This window comes from Petromyzon marinus, chromosome 29, assembly GCF_048934315.1.
Source record: "Petromyzon marinus isolate PM22_M1 ecotype Great Lakes invasive population chromosome 29, UKy_Petmar_22M1.pri1.0, whole genome shotgun sequence".
NCBI classification, from domain to species: domain Eukaryota; kingdom Metazoa; phylum Chordata; class Hyperoartia; order Petromyzontiformes; family Petromyzontidae; genus Petromyzon; species Petromyzon marinus.
Genome location: NC_133695.1, coordinates 13,156,798 through 13,176,820, shown reverse-complemented (window position 1 = coordinate 13,176,820; position 20,023 = coordinate 13,156,798). Strand labels below are relative to the sequence as shown.

The window sequence follows — 20,023 nt, the reverse complement described above, 5'->3', positions numbered from 1 at the left end:
TACGTTTGTCCACTGACAAAGAAATGATCCGTCTATAATTTTAATGGTAGGTTTATTTGAACAATGAGAGACAGAATAACAACAAAAATACAGAAAAAAGCATGTCTAAAATGTTATAAATTGATTTGCATTTTAATGAGGGAAATAAGTATTTGACCCCTCTGCAAAAGATGACTTAGTACTTGGTGGCAAAACCCGTGTTGGCAATCACAGAGGTCAGACGTTTCTTGTAGTTGGCCACCAGGTTTGCACACATCTCAGGAGGGATTTTGTCCCACTCCTTTTTGCAGATCTTCTCCAAGTCGTTAAGGTTTCGAGGCTGACGTTTGGCAACTCGAACCTTCAGCTCCCTCCACAGATTTACTATGGGATTAAGGTCTGGAGACTGGCTAGGCCACTCCAGGACCTTAATGTGCTTCTTCTTGAGCCACTCCTTTGTTGCCTTGGCCGTGTGTTTTGGGTCATTGTCATGCTGGAATACCCATCCACGACCCATTTTCAATGCCCTGGCTGAGGGAAGGTTCTCACCCAAGATTTGACGGAACATGGCCCCGTCCATCGTCCCTTTGATGCGGTGAAGTTGTCCTGTCCCCTTAGCAGAAAAACACCCCCAAAGCATAATGTTTCCACCTCAATGTTTGACGGTGGGGATGGTGTTCTTGGGGTCAAAGGCAGCTTTCCTCCTCCTCCAAACACGGCGAGTTGAGTTGATGCCAAAGAGCTCCATTTTGATCTCATCTGACCACAACACTTTCACCCAGTTGTCCTCTGAATCATTCAGATGTTCATTGGCAAACTTCAGACGGGCATGTATATGTGCTTTCTTGAGCAGGGGGACCTTGCGGGCACTGCAGGATTTCAGTCCTTCACGGCGTAGTGTGTTACCAATTGTTTTCTTGTTACTATGGTCTCAGCTGCCTTGAGATCATTGACAAGATCCTCCCGTGTAGTTCTGGGCCGATTCCTTACCGTTCTCATGATCATTGCAACTCCACGAGGTGAGATCTTGCATGGAGCCCCAGGCCGAGGGAGATTAACAGTTATTTTGTATTTCCTCCATTTGTGAATAATCGCCCCAACTGTTGTCACCTTTTCACCAAGCTGCTTGGCAATGGTCTTGTAGGCCCATTCCAGCCTTGTGTAGGTCTATAATCTTGTCCCTGACATCCTTGGAGAGCTCTTTGGTCTTGGCCATGGTGGAGAGTTTGGAATCTGATTGATTGCTTCTGTGGACAGGTTCCTTTTATACAGGTAACAAGCTGAGATTAGGAGCACTCCCTTTAAGAGTGTGCTCCTAATCTCAGCTCGTTACCTGTATAAAAGACACCTGGGAGCCAGAATTTTTTCTGATTGAGAGGGGGTCAAATACTTATTTCCTTCATTAAAATGCAAATCAATTTCTAACATTTTTGACATTCGTTTTTCTGGATTTTTTTGTTGTTATTCTGTCTCTCACTGTTCAAATAAACCTACCATTAAAATTATAAACTGATAATTTCTTTGTCAGTGGGCAAACGTACAAAATCAGCAGGGGATCAAATACTTTTTTCCCTCACTGTATATATGTCGCCCAGTCATTGTGCTTGAAGTTTGAGAAATAAATAAGAAGCCCTTTACACGTTGTGTCTCGGAAGTCGTTCACTACACTTGCACAGGGACGGCCCAAATAATGGGTGTATCCCACACTTTATCTCACCACACGTGAACCCATTTACACACTTAGGTGGACACGAGGTGATTGAAGAAATTTATCCTCGTTGCCTCCGCTGCCGTGCCCAAGATGGCATCGAACCGGCAAATATTGTGCAAGTCCAGTGCGGTGAAAATGACACCACTGACAGTTTAACACGTAGCAGTAGTTGGGCTTTCGCGACCAAAATGATCTCTAATGGAGGTTTTTTGGGTCAGATCGCGTGTATATAAATGTATCGTTAAACCCGCCACCACTAGTTAGTAAGGTTTGTCACGTAAACAAAACGTGCCAATTCGTTACTAGTTCAGCACACTTGTGTGTTCGAGAGTGTTGGAGAGTAAACTCTGCTGACACCACTGTGGCAGCGGCTGCCTCGTTTCCCAGCTAAAAAAAAAACTTTAAAAATTACACTCAAAAGCAAATGCCACCAAAATGAAACCAAATCCATCCACTTGTTTTCAAAACACTCTCATTCATACCCACGCACATCCTCCGCATTTGCATTTTCCGTTTCGTAACTTTGCACATCGCTTCAGGCACATCAGTGTTTTGATTTCAAATAATCTATTTTTACATTCATGAGTACTGATGTGACGACACTTGGGAAAGGCAGATGTGGCAGAAAGGCACCGTGTTTAAGCAAAAAATTAAAAAAATTACTTCACTTGTTTTAAGCTTTCAGCCTCTTGAGAATAAAAATTATCCCATTTTATGGGTTTATCTGCTGCCAGAGTGACCAGCAGGATGATCTGTTATCGAGTTATATCACCTAGAACCTACCGAACACACCGGCGCGTTCTGGCGCCGTGCAGGATGCAGGCAATTGACGTAGATGCACGAAGGCTCGTACTGCCCCTCCGGTACAGGGACGTGAAGTACGTTTGCACTGCTACGCGGCGGCCGACAATGACACGCGCTCTTTTTCAAGTGTTCAGGCACAAGCGAGCGCATGTCCTGTTACGTCGTTGGTTTCTTTAACACGTTGGTTTTACAGCCGATATTACCATTCACAATCACTCCCAAATCAATGATGAATCATTGCTTGTTCCGCTTTTTACAGCCGATATTACCATTCACAATCACTCCCAAATCAATGATGAATCATTGCTTGTTCCGCTCTGTACTAGTTATCTAATATTATTTTAATTTATATAGCGCCTTGGCTTAAGGCGCTGAACAAAGAATGAGCTATTTGTACAGCAAAATAGTGTGATGAAATGAGTTAATGAGAACGATGGTAGTACATGAATATGATGATACATGAAATTAACGATATTAGTCACGAGAAGATGCATTGCTGCAACGGTTGATAGACTCCTACATTCATTACATCAGCATTCCCATTACGTGGTAAATAATTATTTAGTCTTCGATGCAAATCCTCGGCTTGGGTTATACTCAGGCCAACAGCAAAACAAAACTGCACGAGAGACGGAAGAAACAATTCAAATTAGACGGTCGAAATCAGAACAAAAAAGAATGTGGCTTTGAATAGATCGGCGAACTACCCGAATCCTGACAACCCCCGTGAATAACCGTGGGTGGGGGTCATAGGTGATAGTGAGGGTCATGGCTTCAGTGTGGGGTGGCTCCGTCTCGGTGGCACAGTGAATGACGACTTTCCGGGTGTCACGCGCACACCTGGTGACCTCACTCCCCATGGAGTCATCACATTACAACTGTGAATGAAAGCCACCGAGCGTGCATCATCTCACACTGGAAAACTCCCGAGTGCGGTGGTGTTTGCCGCCTCCAGACTGTTGGGTACAAAATACCGTCTTGAGTTGACAAGTCTGTTGAGTTATTCCAGGGGCTATTGCAATCAATCCACTCACGCAGAACTTCCCAACCTGACGTACGGAATTGGGTTCATATTCATCTCCATGATCTGATTGTCTCACTTCAGCATACAGTATATGAGGTATATTACGTGCTGCATAATGTTTGACATTTAGTTAACTTGTAGATTTTCACAGCCAATATTGATTCATATTTGATTTTTACAGATTGTCTGGTGATTGTCATTCCAACTTCCGGGATCTTACCTGTCAGATGCTTTACGCGGTTTCAAGCAAAAACTTTGCATTGTCCAGTCGCTAAGTTTGGCTGTGAGAATCGCTGTTCCAACTCCCCCACGGTGAGCTCAAACGATAATAACCGGCGCATCACTAAAAACACTTGTGCACCAGGCGACCTCAAATGAGCACATTTGGCTACGTATGGTGCGAAAGAAGTTAATCATACATACATACACGTGACAATATAATTCGTTGGGCTTGCAACGTTTAGAAGGCCCATGGGTATCGCGATAGACGAAAGGCCGATGACGTCTCGGGTTGAGTGGTCGTGCATCTTGGACGTCTGTGGCTCTTAAAGCAGGCTACTGGGGAACGCGTGTACGTGCGCGCCTTTCTTGGGAGTCACCGACATTACGGTGCCATTCAGCGAGTCGTCCTCCAGGAGGCGAATTACTCCCTCCACCACCGAGCAGGGCCTGCGCGCATGGACACGGAGTGAACAGTGATCAGCGCGCTCGCGAGCGGGCGGACGTGCGGGCGGGCAGCGGTTGCGCTCGCCGCCGGTCAGCAATCGTCCTTAGGCACTTTGTATTCAGACCATTGCAATTCTGTGATTACGATATTCCCGACGCTTTCATGAGCCATAATTCTGAGAATCGTTTCCTTCAACGCTCTTTTCTTTTCTTCACAAAAATAGTTTCCTCCCTGTCCTCACATTTTATATTGTGCTGTATTGTACGCTACATTTTTAAGATGCGGGTGAAAGGGTGGTTGGGGTGCTTTAGGAAAAACGGAACATAGCAATGAAGAGCAGCATAAATGATGGATGTGCCTCGAGCAGACTGCGTTTAATCGGTGCCTTTCACCTCCTATGACTTGGATAAAAACGCGGACAACAAAATGGAACAAAAGTGAAAATCTGCAAAATAAGTGAAGAGGGACGCAGGCTTGGAAATACACCGAGAGAGAAAGAGGAACAGGTGGACTAGAGAACGCACGCAGGTCAGAGAAGTAACATTGACCGGTAAGTGGGGCTTGAGCAAGACGCATCATCGCAAGCGGGGACGACCTCTGGAGGCCGAGACAAACGGCAGAGTGGCAGCCAGAGCGGGGGAACGTGCCCAACTAGATGCCCCACTGTGAAGTCGACAGTCAGATAATGTTTCAAGGCGTACATTCTTTAACCGGGTGAGAAATTTAAGAGACCCGGGGATGGAGTCTCATTTGCAAGAGCGACCTGGGTCACCTACAATGACAAAAGCAAACAAGACGGGGCAGCGCTGTGGCAGGTGCCAGGTGAATCATTGGCTTGAGGGACGTCTTCATCTAGCAGTGGATAGGTCATGCCTGATGACGACTGTGTAAACATCAGCACTGGGTAGTGGTGTTGGGCCACCCACCGCCTTGTGCGTCATGCTGGCCTTCACAGGCGTGGATTTTTATCCGGCTCCTCTGGTTTTTCCCTCCACATTTAGAATATATTTCCACATGATAAACCACTTCGTTGAGCTATCATTTTTGGTAACCAGGTCGCTTCTAAAAAGAGCTAAACAGCTCAGTGGGCCTTACCTGGTAAAATATTTTTTTTTAATTTAGTTTAGTTTATAGGTGCTCGCTATCAGCAATTTGTCTTGTTCTAACATCACATGTGCGAGCATTCACACAGTGCAGTTCAGCAGCCAACCCCCGAGACTCAGACTTACTCTTTGCAAGCCCATCCTAAACAGCCCCTGGCTCCTTTTTATATTCACGGTCATAATTACGATTCACAGGTCTCGTCATTCCAGAATCAGAATATTTATTTATACTTGTATATCCTATTGTGTAATTTGCAGTGCAATATTTTTCAAAACGTGGACCGTGATGCCATCACACACAATGGCCTACAAATGATGTCACGGGACCTGTAACGTCCACTGTGAAGCAGAGTTATGATTAGTACTGTCAGAATCAGAATCTGTATTTATACTGCAGGAGGAATCCGATGAGCTATAAAGCTCTTTTTCACAGACGGTTCAGTAGGGGCACGAGGTCAGAACATTACAACAAACAAAAAGAAGACTGGCGTAAACAAATAACTTAAAAAAACATACAAATTAAACTAAACTATAATTTCTTATCTTCCCAGATAAAGCCCACTGGGCTATTAACACATTTTTCAGAAGCAACCTGGCTCTCGCCAATGATAGCTCAACAAATAATTCTAGCGTGACTATATGCAACAAGCCACGAACAGAGATGTCCATTAAAACAACAGTACAAAAACACGATAGTCATATGAAGGTGAACAAATCACCCAAACACATACAAATAAAACTAAACCATCCCCATCCTACCAGGCAAAGCCCGCTCCTGGCCGAAGGCCACCGCGTGCCATGTCAGTCATGGGATTCTTTGACCGTACTTCACCACGCTGGTCAGTGCTGGGGGAATTTGTAGCTTGGGGTGCTATAAGTAGCTACTCAACCCGAGCTATAAATGCCCGGATTATATAAATGCCCTGATTGCATGTTCGTGTGGTTAATGCAGACAGGATTCCTTGCAAAAAGGTTTCCGTTTGGTGTTTTAACATGTTCACACCTGTTTTATTGCCAGAAAGGGTAAAACCTATTCTTATATTTTGATACTGGCAATAAAGGTCCCATATTACACCTCACCAGGTACTCATTTGAGATTGAGTCGACCTAGACGAGGCCCAGGACCGGTTCAGAGCAGGAATCGAACTCGGGTCGCCGGGTGTGTAGTGCAGTGCGCTAACCACCACACACACATATCCGGGCGCACACACACACAGACACTCTCAGTGTGAGGCTGACTCATTCCATCTCACGCAGGATCGCTCAAGCTGAACAAAATAGTTCAGCGGTTCAATTTGCAAAGTGCGAGTTTGCCTTTTAAGTTAATGTAAAAAAAAATAACGGAAGCTGGTTTGTAGTGCGGGTGTTCGTAAGTCCAGTGTTCGTAAATTGAGGACTGCCTGTACGTATCTTGAACCATGCTTATCGGAAGTACACTACCTCTCCCCAAAATAACACGTGCACAAAACACATTCGCGCACAGGCATGTGTAAACACAACACGCACACAGTTAAACATGCATTTTTATACGAACAATTGGCATGAACCGTGTGCAGAAACGATTGACAGACTACACCCTAGCCATACCTGAAAATGCAAACTGTTGTGACATAGCGACTTACCAAAGGAAGCTGGTGAAACTTGTGTACACAGGTGCGCTTTGTGGATATTTTAACATCTCTGATGTCACCGTGTTTTCAAGGCATTGTGAAATGCAATCCCCCAAAGCCCTACAACCTTCCCGCCACATTCGGCCAAATCACCTCTCTGGGCACGGTAAACTAAGCGGTAGGTCGCGCTCAGCCGTCACACATTGAGAGGGGTTTCTGCTATGGAAAGGTGGAATCGCCAGCAATGGATCAGAAAATCTGCCAACGCAGGCCTCGTGGTTATGGCGGAGACGCTAGCATACGCGTCACCAGCTTGGGCTCAGCGGTGGCGCAGAGGTTGACGGTTTGAAATCCTTGCAGGTCCCCCCCAGTTATTACCATAAAAACCATGAAATAATACGCGCCATCTGCTTCACTTGCAGTGGTCTAGTGGCATCATGGAAGATTAGGCCATAGTGCGCCGAAATCACGGTCCACATTTGCCAAATTTGAAAAAGATTACACCGCAAATTACTTTTTTTACTTAATTTGAGAAAACACAAGGCAACATCGCTCTTTACTGACAGAATAATACACGGAGCCAGCTGCCACTGGGGGTGCCCCTAGGCCAGACTCACACAGCACCATTGCCCCTAGCGTGAACCACAGCAGCTCCTTCCTGCGTGACGATCGGCCAGCGCTATAAGAATGGCAGCGCCCAAATTCCACACGCACTCAGTTCTTAATGTCGTCATCGCCACTCACTGCATTATCGGCGTGTCCATGAGAGTCTTTACCAACCCCTCTCTCAGGTCCTCAAACTGCCCCATGGTGTCAGCCCTCCCCACCGTGCTCAGAAGCGGTGTGTCCACGTAGGTGGGACACACGCAGCACACGCGCACGCCACGGCCCTGCAGCTCACACGCGCCCTGCTTACACACGGATACGCGCAGGACGGGGACGCACGGGGACGCATGGTGACGCACAGGGTCAGGGGACGCTTTCCCGGGAGCAACACGCGACGCTCGCAGCGAGACAACGCTCACGTGAAGGTGAAGCCCGGAGACACCCCGAGGCAGTTACGCGGTGGCCCAGTGGTGGCGCGGTCACCGCTCGTTGCAGAGGTTCGCGGCTTGAAAATTGGCTCGGGCACCCTGCTAGGGCGCGTATTTGGGGTCTATACACCTCGCTGCACCAACCACAGATACGACGCCGCCGACAGCTTCTCAGATACCGTGACGTCTCCCATAACGAGTATGCAGTTGCGTGCCAGCGTCGTGGACCGAAGATGCCCAATTCCAAAAAATGACACTGCAGCTGACTCAATTGTAATCACGCATGGCGGCCAATCCTGAGTCACCTTGTTCCACACAAGGACAGCTGCCACTGGGGTGTGCGCTTTGAATGTTTGGGGTGAGATGCTACGTGAGGTCCTTTGAGTTACTGAAAAATTTCAAGCAAGCGCTGCACAAGTGTAAAGATTATGATTATTTCATAGTACATTTTCATGGAAAGACACAGTAGATCATTGATTATCTGGGGGCTTAGGGGGGAAGGGGGCGCTGGATTTTAAAAAGCACCGGATAATCACTAATGATTTAAAACAGCTTATTTTTGCACATTATTGTTGTGTGTATGTTTTTTGTGTGTTTTAAATTTGTTTACAAATAGACAAATAAATATCCTACTATAAACAGTTCCTGTATTCAATGCGCTGTACTTACTACTTCAATCTCGAAGACTCTGCATTGGGTGATGATAGAGGGCTGTAGAATTAAGAGGTGGCCATTCAGAGTCTGAATCCAACTCCATCAGCTGTGATGGAGATTTGCCGGATCGGCCTCGGGCCTCCGGATAATGTTGAAAGCCGGGTAATCGATGATGAACTGTATTTTAAAATAAAAAAACAAACTCCTTGTTTTTTGTACAATTTCACCTTTCGCGCTTGAAATCAAAAACTCACCGCGATGGCGCGGGAAAATCCGACGACGCCGTGCTTGGATGCACAGTATACTGGCGCATACGGGATGACGCCCAGGCCTGCAAACACACAGTGGGCACAGCGGCACAGCTCAAACCCCCCGCAGTGCGACCAACGAGACAACAGCAGCAGCCGCAGCCCGAGCCAAACAGCGCCTGTATACAGCGGGGGGTGGTGGGGTGGACACCGGCGTGGCTCCCGGGCCACTGCCGTGCACCCCCCGGCGTTACGACAACGTGCCAGCACTGCTCGGGAGATGAAATTACGTTGAGCCGGGTGAAACGGCAGCAAAAGGTTGAACAAGCAGAGCGAGTCGCCGATGGAACAATCGCTATTAACAGGCCTCCCCCCCCACCCTCCCCGGGTCTGTCGGTCCCCTGCTGGACGAAGGAGGCCTGTTCAAATGCTGGGCCCTGGTCACGTGGGTTGTGCCTCACCACGCTGGTCAGTGCGGTTTGGTGATGGATAGGGCCCAGGGCCCGATCAAATATCGCTCGCCAGTGACCCTATGCTGACATCAATCTCATCTAAGCAGCAGTTTGAAAGAGTCACTCACTGGCCATCACTCGTGACCCCTTCTAGACTGCTGCCCTTGCGGGTTCGGTGTGGGAGGGGGTGTGGGGTGAGGGGGGGGGGTGTTGGATGGACCGGAGGCCACGTGATTTGAGCGACGTGACCTGGTTAGGCTTGGCACTTTTCTGTCCGGGCCAGGCCCTCGCCCTGGCTCTAGCCACTGTTTTTTCTTTAGAACTGCTTGTTGTTGTGTTTAGTTTGTTGTCCTTTCCCCCCACAACTCCGATTAGCACGGTTGCCTATGTACGGTGCGAAAGAAGTTCAACGTACATACATAAACAACTCGCCAAGATGGGGGCGTGCAGCCAGCATCGCTTGAGTGAATCTCGATCACAAACAGACGAATGCAGCGTCCGTTGTTCCGTCGACAGGTCCACGCTACTCCCACGCCGTGGCTGCCATTGACTGAGCGTGAAGCAGTTTTTGCGGATACAGCGAACCCCCCACATTTTTACCACGGAGGGGCTCATTTATTATTTTCAACGACCCCGCGTCCAGTTTAAGCGGGAGGCTCCTTAGGGGGTACGGTGGAGCAACCGCGACAATCATGGAATCGTTTCCAGATGCGACGACGTTCGCGGCGGCTGGCCACACGACGAGGACGAGGACCGTGAGGAGGGCTGCTCACCTGCCATCGACGCGATGTTGATGACGACGCCACCCTTGCTGAGCATCTCAAGGGCCAGGTACGTGCTCCTCACTACCGCCACCTGCACACAACGCATGGCGGGTGCAGGGGCCTGATAGTGTGAAGCCGCCGCCGCCGCACACGCGCGGCCTCAGTAGCATCCGTGTGCAGCATCGAGCGGAATTCGCTCGATGCTGCACACGGACGCTACTTCAAGAGCCTCGGAGCAATTGGGGGCTACGCTTTAATTAATCTGCTGGCAGCACCCCGCCCCCCCACTCCGGTGGAAATTCCGCATTCCCATTGGCAGACACCGGTTTGTCCACAGACTAACCACTGCTGACTTCCCACAAGCAGTATTAATATTATCGAATCTATGGGTCTCCGTGTAAGTCAATGAGTCTCCGTGCGAATCTATGGGTCTCTGCAAGTCTATGGGTCTCCGTGCGAGTCTATGGGTCTCCGTGTGAGTTTATGGGTCTCCGGTGCAAGTCGATGAGTCTCCGTGCGAGTCTATGGGTCTCTGTGTGAGTCTATGGGTCTCCGTATGAGTCGATGAACTCGCATCCACTGCGCAAGTTCTCCGAGAGCACATCACCAGGGTGACGTTCATGGTCTACATGCCTCCACCAGGGTTATGCTGATGGTCTACACGCACGCGACAGCTTGCTGTTGAAGGTCTACACGTACCAGGTTGATGTTGAAGGTCTTCTCCCACTCGGCTTCATTGTTGATACCGGCGTTGTTGATGACGATGTCGATCGCCCCAAAGTGACTCTTGGTCTTGTTGAAGGCATCTGCGTGGCAAGATCCACAATGGAAAGGGGGCGAAGCGTCGTCTCGCTGCCGATCGCAATGCTCAGTCCCGGCCACCGGAGCTTCTGGACAAATGTGTTCCATAACGTTGGTTTAAAAACGAAATTTTTTTATTTCACCAGGTAAGGCCCACTGAACTATAGAGCTATTTTTCAGAAGCGACCTGGCCACAAATGATAGCTCAACGCAGTGGCTTATCACGTGGAAATTTATAAGCAGTCAAATACTCTAAACGTGTGATGTTGTTTCTAAATGTGGAGGGAAAAACCGGACATGCAAACTCTAAATATACAGGCGTCAGGGTCGGGTTCGAACCCACAACCTCCTGTATACCAGGTGAGGGAGTGAACATCTCACTACCTGTGCTGGGTGGACTTCGCATCCACCCGACACAGGCCGTGTGACTGCGCATGGGAAGGCAGTGGCATTATTCTCCTGTTTGTCTGCACGGTGGCGTGAAGTCGGTTGCCTTTACGTTCGTGTGCGTTCGGTGCCAGGGAACATGTTTGTGTGTTGTGGCAAAGGGCCTGTGCCTGTGGGCATGGCCTCTTATCTGTCATTCAGGTGTTTGTGTTTGAATGCATTTGTGGGGAGCGGTAGTGTAGCGCTTAGCAATACGCTGCGCTAAAAACTCGGCGACCTGAGTTCGATTTTCCGCTCACGGCCACCAACACCAGTGGCGATTATTTAAACCAGTCCTGGGCCTCAAATGGGTACTTGATGCGGTGTGTAAAACATCACCACTCAGGAGACAACCCACCCCCTCATGAGCTGTCAGCCTTCATAGGTATTCGCTTACAGCACTTGCCCCAAAAGTCTATTAAGGCTACACGGAGGTTCTTTGTCTTGTGTTTTCATTTCCAGGGGGCGGTAAAACCTGCTTAGCAGGAAAAGCCGTGTGTTCATGCTAAGAGGCCATTAAAGCAGGGACAGTGGGGCCCACATTACAATAGATAAGGATCTGAAGTAGATTTCGGTGTTATTGGTGGCGTCCAGAGAATACTTGACCCTCTTGCTGTCTTCGTGGCCTGGGAGGTGACGGCCAATGTGCACGGAATTTTATGGAATGATGTCGTGATGCTTTAGAAGGAACCTGAATTAAGATATTACTCTTGATATGAACCGGGTATTCCTTGTCAATACAAACATGATCTGGGTATTCCTTGTTAAACTAAATAACTTATTTATATGATATTATCCAAATTGTAGTGGCGTATTAGCATTTATATACGCACACAAAAATATACATATCTCCCGTATAGCCTTAACAGACTCTTTGGGCAAGCGCTGTTAGCGAGCAGCACCTGTGTGTGTCTGGGTTTTGTTCTATTCAAACGGCTTTGGTGGACAAGAGGGGTAGGGTAGTGCGTTTGCGGCTTGTTGCATCGATTCACGGCTCAAATTATTCGTTGAGCTATCATTTGCAATCGTCAGGTCTCTTATGAAAAAATGAGTGAATAGCTCTGTGGCGTTTACCTGGTAAGAAAAAAAAAACATAGTTTAGTTGTATTTGTACATTTTTTTAAAGTTATTTGATTACCTTTCTGATACTTTGCACTCTTATCATGTTTTGTATTTTTGTTATTGTAACGTTCTGACCCGCCCCTACTGGACATCTGTGAAAAAGAGCTTTCACTCATTGGATTTCTCCAGTATAAATATTCTGATTCTGAAAGTATTAACCGTAACATTACGCACCATCAGCTTCACAGTGGACGTTACAGATCCCTCGACATCACGGTCTTTGTGCAAGTCTATGGGTCTCGGTGTGAGTCTATAAGTCTCTGTGTGAGTCGATGAACTCGTATCCACTGCGCTACATGATAGCTCAACAAAGAATTTGAACTGTCAGTCTATGCACAATGGCGTGATGGCATCACAGTCCACGTTTGGCCAAATTGTGACAAAAATTACACCGCTAATTACTCAAGAGGATATACAGCACAGGAATCGTAATGCCCTACTGTGAAAACTTGGGCATTACCCTCCAGGAAACGAATTACGAAGCTCAGAGAGGCTTTCCTGGGTAAACATGCAAAACAATAATAATCATGAAACAGCTCAGATGTGTGCACTTGAGGCATGTATGTATGTTGAACTTCTTTCGCACAGTATGTAGCGAACCATGCTAATCGGAGGTGTGGGGGGACACTGCTAGAAGCGCCTGTGTGGGAATGCTCCAAGTGCAGGCGTCGCGTGCGAGCAATGATCAGCATAGCAAGTGTGGGTCAGGGAGCTGTGCTGCTGTTGAACAGCACTCACGGTCCTGGACCCAATCCACGTGTTAAATGAACTGTGTGAGCCTGCCATGCGTTACACAAGTGTACGAAACATCATCTTCCTTTATGAATGTGTTCAATAAAATGAATGCTGCCTACATCACGTGGTAACATGTCGACACATGGCATGGATTTATGGAAATTATTTGGACTTTACCCTGTAGTATATTTTACTATACTTTACCCTGGAGTGAGTAATATATTCTCCCTGTAATGCCAACGCACAAACAACGCACGCCCTCAACACAGCTTTTCATCAATGCATAAGGTAAATACGATGATAGTGTATGATGTGATGCAATTGTGCAGTGTAGTAGTGTAGTGTAGGATTGTGTTCATGTGGTGTAATGTAATTGTGTAGTGGTGTAGTGTAGGATTGTGGTGGAATATAAATGTGTAGTGTAGTGGTGTTAGTATAAGGGTGTGGTGATAAGGTGTAGTACAATGGTTTTCATGTAGCGATGTAGTGTAGCAGTGCAGTGAAGCATAGCGCTGGAGAATAATGATGTACTGTAATGATGGTGCGGTAAAGTGTAGGCTGTAGTGTAGTGGTGTAGTGATAGGATGTCGTAGTTTTGTAGTGTGCCCATGCAGTGCGGTGTAGAAGACGTGACCATCACAAACCCTGCAGCTCCGTGGCACTGGTAACGTCACATTGCAGAAATATGCTCTTGTCTGCTCCAAATTGAGAATCCAGTTCGGACTTTGCTGCCTGTCCAACAGTGGGGTTGATGTCAACCAAAGACACCTGCGCAGAGAAAGAGTCGTGTTCAGTGGTGGAGATGTAGGCTGGTACATGCCAGTTCGCCACAATGGCCAGACGTGCATAGCGGCTCTCTTCAGAACGGTTCTGCAGAGGAGGAAACGGCATGTGAGTGTGGACAGCTGCAGGACGAAGAGGCTTCATCATCGCGGCGCTCCGACACTTCCTACACATACTTTGACTACCCATGTTTTACGTTAAATGCACAGATAATCATCACCCACAACACCCCCCATGTCCGAGCACACGAGAGAAGTTGTACTGCATGTGGGTGGCTTTCGGAGAACTTTGATCTTAAAAGTAAATTCAACTTTAATTAAGCATGCAGAAATGTCAATTTATTAGATGCCAAGGGTCAAGGCTGCGAATTTATTTAACTCGAAAAAGTGCCACTTAAGCAGAGACTTTGCCCTTTGACACATACGGCTCGGCACGAAAACAAGCAGTCAACAGTGAATGCGCCGTGTGCAAGACACACACACATCATCATCAATCCACGGCTGAATGAAGGTCTGTTTCCATATCATCACCATTCCCAAAGGTCTTGTGACACCGCAATCCATCTCAATCCATCTTGAAATGCTTGAACGTCGACGACTGTTATGACTGCCACCCCAGGTCGGCCCTGAATCCACCGGAACAGAATCCCTGGCACCATCTCACCTATAAACCAGGTTGACCGCCCCCATCGCACACCCTCAAACCCAGAAGCATTTGCACTCCACTTGATAAGGCATCCTCCACGATAGGTGAACAAGGCAGCAGAAGGACCCGTCACAAAGCTGGACAACTGCAGCTCATACCCGCTTGCCACCGCGTCCAACGCCCGAACAGTGTGCTATCGGGTGGGCAGGATGGTGAGTATAAATGAGCTCACCGACAACTGCCCTCGGACAACAACAAAAATCACGACAGATAAAATATTCTCCCCCCCTCGTCATGCATCGTCTCCTCATTTTTTTTGTTTAGTGGAGCCAAGTGGGCCGAGGGCACATTTGCACCATGGACGGCAGCCAACCCCTAAGATATAGGAGCAGGTCACATGGTTTTATTTGGAGCATCACAACGCAAGGACAAAGATCCCCTGTATAGCCTGAACAGACTGTTGGGGCAAGTGCTGTTAGCGAGCATCTATGAAGGCTGGCATGGCACACGAGGGCCGCCTTGTCTCCCAAGCGGTGATGTTTACACACCGCACCAGGTACTCTTCTCAGGCTGAGTCGACCTAAGGGAGGCCCATTACCGGTTCAGATAATCGTCACTGGTGTTGGTGGCCATGAGCGGGAAATTGTGGTGATGCAAAATAAAGTCACGTGTGTGTGTCCCTCGACACGATTCTTTCCGAGGTTGTGCACTGAAATATTATTTGAGTGCCTTGGGCCACGACGCATTTTCAGTAGGATCCTATTTGAGGGTGTTTTTTTCTGATTCCTCATTCAATCATTTGCCCATGGTGGAGAGTGTACTGTAGTGAACGTATGGGACCCACACATAGAAGGTAATAACTCTGAAATCTAAGGCCAGAAGCATAATTTTCAATGCCAACGTTCTGTTTTATTCATGAGCAATTGACTTTCCTCCACGGGGCTAGTGATTACAGCAAAATTTATTTTTAAAAACACAAATCCTTCGTCAATTTTAACTTCACCTGGTCCCCTCAGCAGGGTGTGGCCGATTTAACCCATGCGAGTGAAACGCGCTTTGAGAGTATTTGGCTGCTATACGTATCTACATGATAAGCCACTTCGTTGCGCTATCATTTGTTGCCAGATTGCTTTTTAAAAAGAGCTATAACGCTCAGTGGGTCTAACCTGGTAAAATAAAAGTTTAGTTTTAGTATATTTGTTTTCAGTGATTTGCTTACATTTTCTATAATTTTCACTCCTATCTTTTTTTGTATTGTTTGTTGCTTTAACTTTCTGACCCACCCCCTACTGGACATGTGTGAAAAAGAGCTTCATAGCTCATTGGATTTCTGAAGGATAAATAAATATTCGGAATCTGAGTGGGCGGCAATGTGTTGTTTTGCGTTCAACAGACCACCCCGTGGCTGGAATGTGTCCTCGCTTCACATTTCGCTAATTGTGCTGTGAAAACATTGAGAGATCTTACTCTGAGAATTGATGATTGCAATTTCCTTTTTCTCATGAGGGAAAAGTCAAATGTAAATATTGAACAATCCAGCCTCCTCTCTGGTGCACACTGGCACTTCCTCTATGTGCATGGAGACCCTGAGATTATAGCGCTCTTACCCTCAGCGGTTTTAGTCTCTGCTGAGGCAAAGCCAAACTGTGCTAATCATCCTTATATTTACCGAGTCCCTGCAAATGTATTTGGAGCGACCTTAAAAGGTGTCTGACGGATTTGTAAGCCGTATTGTACGGCCTACATGTCTTCTAACTTGGCGCTCGCTGCAGGGCGTGTACAAAAGTGGGGTTGGCGGATCATACATGTATATGTATGTTGAATTTATTTCACACCATATGTAGCCAACCGTGCTAATCAGACAACAAACTTGTCCTATAGGGGCAGGAAGAGGCCTGTAAGAGACTAAAGTAAGAGGGCTGTTGACCTTACACATCAAATTTGTGACAAGAAAAACCCAAAGTACAGGAATAATAGCGCAGGCTGTAAATCCACGTTTCAAATTACTCGGCTTCTTCGCATCGCGTGCAAAACCATCAGCGCTTCCTTGAAACGTGTAGTGTGGTCCTATTGCCTGTCAGTCGATCGCAATCACTCAAATTTACTTTGAGAGTGACCGCAACATCACCAAATTATAATTTAAGTTTTAAGACGATTAGTGCCACAATGCATTTCTTCAGGAACTGCTCGTGGTTTTTTTTGCTGCCAAATGCACATGTTTCTTTGTGTGACCCATCTGATACGGGGTCTTGAGTATTCTTCCCCTTTCCAATGGCTATTTCCCCTGGTTACGCCGGTTCACATGCACAAACGAAACAATGCGGTTATTCCGCCGGGTTTTATTAACGCTACTAATAATAGCACGAGTTCAGCTTGTAATTTGCTGCTGCACAGCATTCGCTCAGAGAGACAGAGAGAGAGGGTGACTCAAGAGGCTCCGGGAGGAACCAATGACAAACAGAAAGGCAGCAGCAGCCAGGCTGTAAACCGGTGACAACTACCCAAGTTCTGCGGTCCTCTATTCCAGGGGTCGGCAACTTGTAGCTCCGGAGCCGCATGTGCTGACTCTTTCACTTCCTCCATGCGGCTCTTTGGCTGCCCCCTTGCAGGCAGTCGCTTTCTTTTTTTAAACTTAGATCTTAAACGTAATTTAATGTAAAGATGATTGATTAAATATGGCAGGGAATAGGGGTCACTATGGAATGTCTTGATGACAACAAAATGTACAACAGTCAAACTGTAGTGTTAAAGAATAGGGGGGAACAGGGAAAATGTAAATAGGCGCAGTTTATTCCATTACCTATTTTGTTGATTAAGTCAGCATGTGTGTTGTTGTTATTGTTATCTGCTGTATACCTTGTGCTGTGTTTGTGTACAAATGGCTCTATGTGTGATGTGGCTCTCAAACTATTTTTTGATCAAAGACAAAAAAAAATGTCTCCTTTTTTCAAAGGCCGCCGACCACCTGCTCTATGAGTGACAATGTTACCGGCCAACTAATGACCGGTTTACATGTGGGAGCACCCAGAGAAACCCCACGCATACGAGGGGGGCAACACCGATAGATGAAATTTATACACCGGCTCCAGGGGAGCAACGACCGATTTCAACTGGGGGTGGCTGTGCAAGATCCGGCTGTGCCCCCCCCCTCCTCCAGACTCATACTTATAACAATGTTAGGCTATAACTATACTATATATTGTTTTCGTTGGACCGTGTATTGGCTTTAGAGGAAGATAGTCTCACAGGGACAGTATTGATAATACAAAGATGTAAAGGTATAAACACTCACAATTAAGTTTATCGTGATTCTTGCTTTCATGCCGGCCCCATCGCTCTAAGATTCCCTCAAAGAGGGTTGATCCGGTAACTTTACGCTCCTCTGTTGATACGATAACCAGATGGCTTAGTCGGAGATTGGTCCATGGTAGACCGCAGCTATTTTGTTTATGAATATAAAAAAAAAACAATGTTTGCCTGTTAATTCGGGCCCCCCCTTGTGGCCGGCTGGGCCCCCTCTGTGTCGCGTCACGGCTGCCACGTACCCCCACGCTCCAGGGCGTGTGCAAAAGTTGGGTTGGCGGATCACACACAGATCGCGAAAATATATGTGCTGTATGTTGAACTTCTTGCGGACCGTACGTAACCATCCGTGCTAATCGTGGGTGCGGGGACAGGACAACAAACCTGTCCGATAGGGGCAGAGGGCTGCTGACCTTACATGTAACATTCGTGATGAGAAAAACGGAACGTTGGCATTGAAGATGACGCTTCTGGCCTCATATTTCAGTGTTATTACCGATCTATGGGTGCCATCCGCTCACGGCACTACACTCTCTGCCACAGGCAAATTAGTTTCATGAGGAATCGGATAACCCCCCCCCCCTCTACATGATAGATGTATCCGCAGTTGCGCCGCCCCCGGTCGACTGGCTCCAGCAGCGCCAAACACGAAGCGGTGGCCCTCGGAGAGAATTCCCCACCGCGTGAACCTCCCGAGGGGGCCCACGAAGGTGCGCGCCGCACGGGGGGGGGGGCGGCGGCGATTGTGCTCCACTTCCTCATCGATCGAGCTTCCTGCGCCATTGTTGGGGCTGCTGCTCCTGGGCCGTTTCTCATTGCAGGGGGTGGATGGAAATTATGGGAGAGGTGCCACAGGAACATGTGGTGTGTGTGTGTGCCGTGAGATGTGTCGATCACAAAAGGTCCGAACAGTAGAAAAACCTCCACACAATCGCTCCCAAACACCCACCCATTGTAGCAGCAACAGGGCCCAGCTCCTGAACACCTCTCTACCCCCTGAGTGAGATTCTCCTGGGGATGCCACGCCTGTGTAAGCAATGTAATGCTGTTGTTGTTACCTAACTTCCGATTAGAAGTTGGAGAAATTAATGAACATATTTGCGTTGGAGAGTTCGCCCCAAATTGTTACACAGTCGCGCTGTGTTCTCGTGAGCGGAGGTAACCTCTTTAATGAGGGCATAAATGATGGTGCCTCCACTACCACCACCACCACCACGGTGTCTCCACCATCACTCTCTCCACTCTCAATCACTCTGCGTCTCTCCACCACGAACGGTGTCTCCACCACCACCAACCACCACCATCACGCTGTGTCCGTCCATTAATTATAACTGTCTCCACCATCCGCGTCTGCCCTCGTGTGCGTGTCGCCTCAACCTCACGCTCACCTTCCCTCCCCTGGCGAGTATGGCCTCGGTGAACGCATTCCCGAGCCCCTGGGCTGCGCCGCTCACCAGCGCCACCTTCCCCTGGAGCAGCATTGCGCCGGCTACGAGCTCCTCGCTCCGCTTCTCCTCCTCCTCCTCTGTGGCCTTCACACCGCTGTGGTGTGTCTCTCTCCCGGGGCTTGACGGCTCCCTCGCGTGCTCTGCTGTCTCCGACTCCTCCGACTTCTCTCTGCCTCCACTACCACCACCACCACCACGGTGTCTCCACCATCACTCTCTCCACTCTCAATCACTCTGCGTCTCTCCACCACGAACGGTGTCTCCACCACCACCAACCACCACCATCACGCTGTGTCCGTCCATTAATTATAACTGTCTCCACCATCCGCGTCTGCCCTCGTGTGCGTGTCGCCTCAACCTCACGCTCACCTTCCCTCCCCTGGCGAGTATGGCCTCGGTGAACGCCTTCCCGAGCCCCTGGGCTGCGCCGCTCACCAGCGCCACCTTCCCCTGGAGCAGCATCTCGCCGGCTACGAGCTCCTCGCTCCGCTTCTCCTCCTCCTCCTCTGTGGCCTTCACACCGCTGTGGTGTGTCTCTCTCCCGGGGCTTGACGGCTCCCTCGCGTGCTCTGCTGTCTCCGACTCCTCCGACTTCTCTCTTTAAAGGACAACTTCTGCCCGTGGCTGCTGCCGCTGCCGTGGACCTCCGCAATCTCCGCCTACACGAGGGGGGGAGGGGAATCGATTCCCCTGCCGCTGCCTGCGGTCAG

At 48.3% G+C, this 20,023-nt stretch overlaps 1 protein-coding gene across 2 annotated transcripts; it reads right to left on the bottom strand.

The window, feature by feature from the left end:
- Positions 1-1,448: 1,448 nt before the first annotated feature.
- Positions 1,449-20,023, bottom strand: HPGD (15-hydroxyprostaglandin dehydrogenase). 2 transcript variants are annotated; one of them, XM_032962543.2, is made up of 7 exons: positions 19,683-20,023; positions 13,779-13,902; positions 10,750-10,856; positions 10,060-10,141; positions 8,841-8,917; positions 7,643-7,806; positions 1,449-4,187 (listed from the first exon to the last, which is right to left on the bottom strand). In XM_032962543.2, exons 1-7 carry the CDS (start codon positions 19,773-19,775, stop codon positions 4,064-4,066), a joined length of 771 nt encoding a protein of 256 aa, XP_032818434.2. In that variant the 5' UTR covers positions 19,776-20,023; the 3' UTR covers positions 1,449-4,063. The 2 variants fall into 2 exon arrangements, with proteins under 2 accessions (XP_032818434.2, XP_032818433.2); XM_032962542.2 differs by lacking the exon at positions 19,683-20,023 and adding an exon at positions 19,254-19,676.